The 8,486-nt window shown below is 49.6% G+C and overlaps 1 protein-coding gene across 1 annotated transcript; it reads left to right on the top strand.

Moving 5' to 3' along the window:
* Window positions 1-892: 892 nt before the first annotated feature.
* On the top strand, window positions 893-2,230 carry LOC136404372 (uncharacterized). Its single transcript, XM_066383690.1, has 2 exons — window positions 893-1,141; window positions 1,610-2,230. The coding sequence occupies exons 1-2, from the start codon at window positions 893-895 to the stop codon at window positions 2,228-2,230; spliced, it is 870 nt and encodes a 289-aa protein (XP_066239787.1).
* Window positions 2,231-8,486: the final 6,256 nt, after the last annotated feature.

Genomic DNA, 8,486 nt, shown 5'->3' on the forward strand with positions numbered 1-8,486 from the left:
CTGGTGCTGCATCCCTCACCCATTCCTCAGCTCTCTGGTGGACAAACCTGACAGGCCGCTGCATCCAAACACCACTCATCAGTTCTCTCCCTTCACAGACGGAACCACAACTACCCCGAGTCTTCTCAGGCCTTTCCCTTCCTTGCAAACACAGAAAACGACACCGCTAACGAAGTGACACCCACTAACACATAAACATAGCGACGAAGACAGTTTTTGTTTGATGTATATGCTCCCCTCCCAACACCAGCACTCAGGCAGTGACGGTGTGAGAATTAAGAGGCTCGTTTCACGAACCTCCCCGGCTCTTGCGGTCAGGTCCTGTCTGTTCCCTTCCTCGGACCTCCGGACCCTCCGCGTGACACAGTCAGCTCCCACAGCACGGGCTGGGTCACTATTCCAAGGCAACTATGAGCAAAATAACTCCTTCCCTCCTACCGCGCCCGCGGGACGGTGCAGGACGAGGAAACTAAGGCGAAGGTGAGGCAGGAGCCTCTCGCGGCGCTCCCTCTAGGACCCCCGGCCGCCGCGGACACCGCCTCCCCGGCCCCGCCTGACCGCCTCCTCGTGCCCGCCCCGCCCCGCCCGTGACAACATGAACGACTGAACATGAGACTCACCTGCGACCCAGCGCGCTCCGCTCTGCGCTCTCGGCCTTTCCTCAAACAGAAGGGAACCCCCCCCCAACCAAACACCTCCCAGATCCCGTGTCCCGTCCTCCTCCCTCCAGACCTTTCTGTCGGGTCAGGTCTCCTCAGGCCCACGTCCGGCACAGACGACTGGGCTGTCTCTCCTTCTGAGCAAACCCTCCCGTCCGCCCCTAGCCCTCCCCTCCCGCTCTGAGCGCCCGCTCCCCAAACCCCTTCCCCGAGCTCCGAGGTCAGCACCTCTCATGCACCCGCTGTTCCTAGCCCCCCAGGACAATCCCGTCCGCCTCCGACCGCGGGCCCGGCGCCCTCCCTTCTCGGTCTTTGCGCCTCTCACCCCGACCTGCTCGGACCACGGCCTCAGTCGCCGGCGCTTCCAGCGGCCCCGGCCCTTCCTACCTCTTCCCGGGGCTGCGCCTCCTCCGCCCTCCGCCTGCCCGTCACCTGTCACAGACCTGCTGCCTTCTCTTCAGGTGCTCGCGCTGCAGGTCACCGTGCCCTCCCTCAGTTTCCATCGCCCAGACCTCCTCCTCAGCGGTGCTGTCCGTAGTATCGCCCCTCACGAGTCTCGCCCCTCACGAATCCCGCCCTTCACGAATCCCGTCCCTCAAGAATCCCGCCACTCACGAATCCCGTCCCTCAAGAGTCCCGCCCCTCACGAATCCCGCCCCTCTAGAATCCCGCCCCTCACGACTCCCGCCCCTCCCTAATCCCGCCCCTAAAGAATCCCGTCCCTCAAGATCCGCCATCACGAATCCCGCCCTCAAGAGTCCCGCCCCTCAGAATCCCTCCCTCAGAATCCCGCCCCTCACGACTCCCGCCCCTCAAGATCCCGCCCTCAGAATCCCGCCCCTCACGAATCCCGCCCTCAAGATCCCGCCCCTCACGACTCCCGCCCTCACTAATCCCGCCCCTCAAACCTGCCCTCCCGACTCCCGCCACTCACGACTCCCGCCCCTCAGATCCCGCCCCTCACGACTCCCCCCTCAAGAGCCCCCCCTCAAGAGTCCCGCCCCTCACGACTCCCGCCCCTCAAGAGTCCCGCCCTCAAGACTCCGCCCTCACGTCCCGCCCTCACGACTCCCGCCCCTCGGAATTCGCCCCTCAAGATCCCGCCCCTCACGAATCCCGCCCTCACGACTCCCGCCCCTCAGATCCCGCCCCTCACGAATACCGCCCCTCCAGAATCCCGCCCCTCACGACTCCCGCCCCTCAAGGTCCCGCCCCTCAGATCCCGCCCCTCACGAATCCCGCCCCTCACGACTCCGCCCCTCAGATCCGCCCCTCACGAATCCCGCCCTCAAGAATCCCGCCCTCACGACCCGCCTCCCGACTCCCGCCCCTCAGACTCCGCCCCTCAAGAGTCCCGCCCCTCACAACTCCCGCCCCTCAAGAATCCAGCCCCTCCCGACTCCCGCCCCTCACGAATCCCGCCCCTCAAGAATCCCGCCCCTCAACGCCGACATGTAGTTGTGTCCACGCTGCGCGCAGAGACTCCTGCTTCCGAAGGGAGGGTGAACGGCGGAGGGGCGGCGGTCCAGAGGAGCATCGCAGCGAGACCTCACCTGAGGAGGGCTGCCTGACAATGGCATTCCGGGAGTGTGGAGAGCTTCCAGCAGCCGCGAGAACTGGAACTATCCCCAAAGTGACTCTGGAACCGGCTGGAGAGGCTAATGTTTATTTAAGGGTTTTACATTCAGAGCCCTCTCTCTCACCTACCAAAACTTTAACACTCAATTAGTAATATTGATACCAGCGCAGACATAGACACCAGCATACAGATGACCACACAACACACACACGGTTTCTTATGGCTCGTAGCTTAGATGACAAAGTGAGCAATAAAAAAGATGCGACTTTAGATTTAGGCAACTGATATGCACCAAAACAACAGAATGCTATCCGGAACAGTCACAAATGATCCTGGAACACCTTTCTTTGAAAAAGCAGCCTGGAGGCTGAGAACTAAAGTGCAGATACCGTATCACAGTGGCTGGCTGCACACAGCATTGTCCAGCCCGCCATACGTGATGTGGTCGCTCACGACTCAAAGCAGGTTCAGGAAGCGACCAATGGGAACGCCAAGAAACAACTACAAATGTTTATCGACTTACAACCTATACAACTTACCACCATTCAACTGTACTACTATAATCGCTACCCACGACTGCTCCGCGTCTGGCAGCCCAAGCTATGCCCAGCTGGGTATATGACATTGCTAAGCAGCTTCCGACAGCACTATCATCTCAGCATGCACGATTTCAAGTGTTATCCCAGACTGCGTACAGCAATTTGTGTTTGGTGTCTTGGATATCTTTCATCAAACCCCTCCCAAGATGTCTACCAAGAGGAAATTGTCTTTGCAAATATTAAAAAAGTTGTACTAATAATGCAGTGTTTTACTTAAACCGGACGAATGTAAAAATAGGAAACAAAATGGTGTAAAGAAGATAACAATTGCATTAAAATAACAGAGAAAATGATGATATATAACAGTAATAAATTGAAAATAAGGGAAAATATGACTGAAAGATTTTTATAACATCATTTAATAATACTGTACATATAGCCTACTCAGATTACTACCAAATCGTGATACGACCGTGGTCATAAGTGGAACAGTACTTGTATAGGGAACAATAATTGGTTCTTTCTATGTCTCTCCCACAATGCCCTATCACTAAACTCAATAAATGAAATATAAGAAACAACAACACAACTTTTCATACAGCGCCCTTGCTCTGATGTTCCCTTAATGACTGAGAGTCTATCTGCCACACTTTCTCCTTTCTTCAACGTTCATACAGGTCCTGCACACATCTACTCGCCTCCTGGGAAGCTGCTCAGGTGCACTGCGCTGCCACAGCAATTGTAGATCGGACCATCTGAAGCAGCGAGCAGTGTATGGCAAACAACCTCACTCCACACCACTGTCCTGGGTGTTCCCAGATCACTGGCGACACGAGTGCCCTGTGAGTCCGATGTGCAGATCCAGGAACCCCTGCATGCTGAGAGAACAACATATCTGAACTGTGACCCCACTGAAACCCCTGTAGGCAACTGTTCTTGCCTCTTAACACAATCCTTCCTACTGGTGCTGCAATGGAACTAAAACCGACATTCTTCATGTATTACTTTCCACAATTCACCACCTACAGACCTGCTTCTTCACATGTTGAACATATGCCCCAAAAAGTACCTGTCAGATGACACAAAGGGGACACGAAATCACTTATATAAAGCTTCTCATTCTCGGAACAACATGCCTCCAGACTGTAACTTGCAAAATATATTAAAAATATGGTTACTGATTTATTTTTCAATCAAAGTAAAACTCATAAAAACAGTATGCAATGAATGATATCAATATTCCAAAGATGTCAACAAATTTCTTAGTATATAGATTAAAAATTCACCAAAATGTTTACTAACATGGTTTTACTTATTCCCCTCACCGTTTGAAAGAAGTGGAGGAACAGCCGGACCAGATGATGATGCAGCAGAGATTATGTGAACCTGGCACTCTTTGAAGACCCAGCAGCAAAAACTTGAGATCAGTAGATTGTTCAAACAGTCATCTAGCTTGAGATTGCAGTGAGTGGCTTCGTCATGGCATCAAGTCCAGAAATCCATGTTCTCTGGCTGGAGCCCATCTTCTGACACAGTGACGGACACCACAGGGGAGAAGTTGCAATGGCCATTCAAAACCTCTTTTTTTAGTTTTTTTTTAGAGAGGAGTGAAAGAGAGAGACAGAGAGAGAGAGAAGGGGGAGGAGCAGGAAGCATCAACTCCCATATGTGCCTTGACCAGGCAAGCCCAAGGTTTCGAACCGGCGACCTCAGTGATCCAGGTCGACGCTTTATCCCACTGCGCCACCACAGGTCAGGCGAAAACCGGTTTTCAAAATAGCAGCAAGGATGCCAGAAAATAACCTTTTATGAAATGCTATTAGTTCACATTTTTCCCACTAGAGGGCAGCAAAATAATGTATCCTTTTCCATTGACCCCTATTCAAGTGATATTCCCCAAATGCAGAATGCATGGCAGCGTGCATCATAGGGCGGCAAAGGATCCCACACTTGAAGAAGAGAGGATACCAAGCCGATGTGTCTCATTGATCAGAGTAACAGGAGAGGACCCGACACAAAACAGTCAGCACAGTGAAGTCAGGACCCCACGCATTCAATGGAGGCTCTGGGGAGCCCTGCGAGTACCAACATAGGACCAAAGGCTTCAAAGCTAAAAATCACTCCCAGATATAATCCTGGCCACAAAGATCAAGTCTTAGAAACAGAGTGATCCACGCTGAGACAGAACCCTTCATGTTAAGTTCCATACATCAAGAAGTAAAAATAGAAGGTCACTTGAATTGAAGTCCATGAAAGCCTCAGATAAAACCACACCATAAATGAGAACACACACCAGAGAAGCTGCCCTATTCACTGTAGCCCAAGAACAGTAGGCTCTGGGAAGAGGTCTCACAACTATGAACAGGACCTGCCACACACTAAAGACACAAAGAGGAAAAGCAAAGGGTAGATTCCCCCTTCAAGGGCTCAAGTAGGCACAGTGAGATGATATGCACCAGTACCTAATAAGATACCGAGGGAACTACCAAAGGAAGACAATTGAAATTATAAAACAATTAACTAAATAACCTAATAAGTACATAAAGAGAAAACAATTAAATAAAGGGAGAAAAAATAAATAAAAAAAACTATTAAAGTGAATGAAGAAAAACTACATAAAAAAATAAGGAAGCCAAATAAAAGAAGTGATACTTGTAAGCAGTCACCTAAAGGAAGCCAAGGCAAAGACCTAATGGTCAAAAAGACCCGGGGTCCCAGCACACTCTGCCATTACACACTGGAAAAGGAAACAGAGTGACCCAAAGCATTCCTTCCGTTTTCAAGGAAATACTCTCCATGTCAGCACTGCAGCAGTTTCAGAAAGTAGCTATGTCACAGCAATCCATCTCTCATAGCCTATTATTCCTGCTATGGAGCATACAAGGAAATTGAACATACATGATGACACCATAGTCACCATAGTCACTTATTCACTATGTGGGAAACCTCAGGGACATGTACGTGTTCAATCGAACCAGTACCCAAAGACGGCGGACTTTCCAACAAAGACTGTTATTCTCAAGACGTCCACTAGAGAGCACCAGAACCGTTTCATTATTTCCGGTGCCATACCTCTCAGGCCTTTTTCTCAAGATCCATATTTTCAAAAAGCTGAGGTCAATGCTGAGAAAATATAACACTGTCAAGGACTATACAACCCTGTCATGAGACTTCTGATTGATGTCAGTAATTACAAAGGAATGACCTCAAAAACTGCACAGCCCTATCACCTAACCATGTGATTCACAACCACACAGTCCTGTCAACTATCACTTCCATTTTCAGTATTATAAATGAAAGGAAGGGAAGCAGCGTTGCATGGCACCACTTTTCTTGCATAGACAGAGGGAGAGACCAAGAGAGGGATAGATATAGAGAAATAGAAAGGGAAACAAATAGGAACGGTCTATTGATTTTTGAGGCACCTTATCTGGTCATTGATTGCTGTCTCATATCTGCCATGAAGGGAGAGCAGGAACCTGGTGCTCAAGCCAGCAACCTTGACGTTGAGGCCAGTGATCCTCGTGATCAATCCAGCGACCATGGAGTCATATCAATGATCCCACATTCAAACCAGAATTCCTAAGGAACCCATGTGCAAGCTGCGCGGGCCACTACTCAAATGAGAGATCTCAAAGTCTTCACCCAGGGTCCTCTACATCTCCGTCTCACAGTCTATCCAATTGGCCTCCACGTGGACAAAAAAAAAAAACAGTCTTCAAATTCAGGATTGGGTGATCTGGATAAAGAACTCAGTAGACACATCCTGAACCATGTCACTGGATCATGAGGGGAATAGGAAATCATTATCCATGCAAAGAAATCAGTGACACAGTACGACCACATCCTTCGACTGTGAGTAGACACACAACAGGAAGGCAGAGTACTGGATGATGCCACAGGACCTCAGTCCTGCACTTCTGAGGGATTACAGAGAGAACATGGAGATCTGCCATGGGAGCCAACGCAGATTCACCCTTACAGGCTAACCTGCCATGAGACATGAGCACTGGGACCAGGAGGCACATACATGGGTATTAGCAGGCAGACGTACAGATGGCACACCACTTGTGTTAGGACCCCTCCTGAAATCCTGGAATGTGAAGTCAGTGCCCGTCCTACTCCTCTGACTGTTCCAAGGCACCTCTGCGTGGAATGCAGGGATTCCTATGTCCTCTCACCCTGTGGAAGACTCCCTCGACAATTCATTATTACTGCTGGTATACACGTATAATTCGCATTGGCTAAACGGAGAAAACGGGTTCCCCTGAAAAGCATCTTCATCCCAACCTCTCTGTGCAGAGAAGACACCCTTCATTGAATTCCAGGGACGTGAAATGATCGGGGAGAGCAGGTCAGGTGCAACTCCCAACATGTCCTCTGGGCAACAGCACTCGAGAACGGAAACGGAAATATGGATCCGAGTGCAGAAGAACTTGCCCTCTGAGAACATACAGGATCCTTCCTCACCACCCCATTATTCAACATATACAAGCATGGGCTCCCCAAGAGTACGGAGGTGTATCTCGGACACTTTACGAAGTGTGGACAGTTTCCCCCAATAAAATTTGTACTCCCTTTCCTGCTAATCCAGGGCCAACATAATGAGAAAAGCAGAGTAACAGGAGAGAGCACAGATGCTTCTGAAAACATCTCATGCTAATGGGACCAGGAGGGTCATGAGTAAATCATACATGCATTGAGAGGTTTCAATATGAGGAATTGAAAATAATGTACATATCCCACAACTGCAGGAGTAAAGGTACATATCCTCCCGAGAAAAGTACTGCCTGCATTCCCATGACCCGTGAACTTCATGATCACATTCCAGTAACGCCTCCTAAGCTGAGAAAGAGTTAAGGATACTATAGGCAGTCATACTAAATTTACATCAAGACAAGAGCAAGCATATATGAAATATGTGCTTTCAGCCAACAAAATCGCTACACAGCTTATCAAAACAGTCTATTGCAGCACACTGCAATGCACACTGTGGTTACAATCCAAGAAAGTACCGGTCAAACACCGGACAAACTCATCAATACTTGAAAATAGCGAAATGAGAGAAAACTCCATTGTACTGCAATTGCTAGCAGGAAAACCAAGAGCTTTCCACAGATTTCACGCAGAGAAATCACTTGGACCCAGGAAAGAAGGGCTTTGGAGCACCCAGCACTGAGCAGTGATGAAACATCTTGACTTCCACACTCAGGGAGCGCTGGGAGAAACAGACACATGGAATCAATGCAGTCATCACCAATGGAATCAATACACCAGCAGCTGAAACCCTGAAGAAGGAACAGAACTCTATTCCAAATGCGGTATCATTCCCTTTTCTGATCGATAACAAGGTGGAAAGAACACATGCAGTGAAGCACTATTTGCTCATCCAGGACAAAAAAATCACATCCAACAATGCAAACAGAGGCTGATATGCACATTTGACACACAGTAATGGGAACTGAAACCCATACTCATACTGAGGGAACCCACCTCAATGCCAAGGACAAGTTAGGCACAGGTTGGATACATGGGCAACCACTGCACCCCCAGAAACCCTGGGCAGAAGCAGAGCCATGGAAAATATGAACAAAGTCCTCAAGCAACACAGAATGAGCATGTCAGCAAACAGGCAAGCAAGCAAATGGTGAGACAGAGAGAAAATATGACAAATGAAGCCAGGACTGTAACTCCAAACAGCCAATGTGA

The sequence above is a fragment of the Saccopteryx leptura genome, chromosome 4 (assembly GCF_036850995.1).
Source record: "Saccopteryx leptura isolate mSacLep1 chromosome 4, mSacLep1_pri_phased_curated, whole genome shotgun sequence".
Lineage (NCBI taxonomy): Eukaryota > Metazoa > Chordata > Mammalia > Chiroptera > Emballonuridae > Saccopteryx > Saccopteryx leptura.

Coding starts and splice junctions, on each gene's coding strand:
- LOC136404372 (XM_066383690.1), top strand. CDS start 893: ATGCACCCGCTGTTCCTAGCCCCCCAGGACAATCCCGTCCGCCTCCGA. Junction 1,142..1,609: donor TGCTCGCGCTGCAGGTCACC/GTGCCCTCCCTC, acceptor CCCGCCCCTCAG/ATCCCGCCCCTCACGACTCC.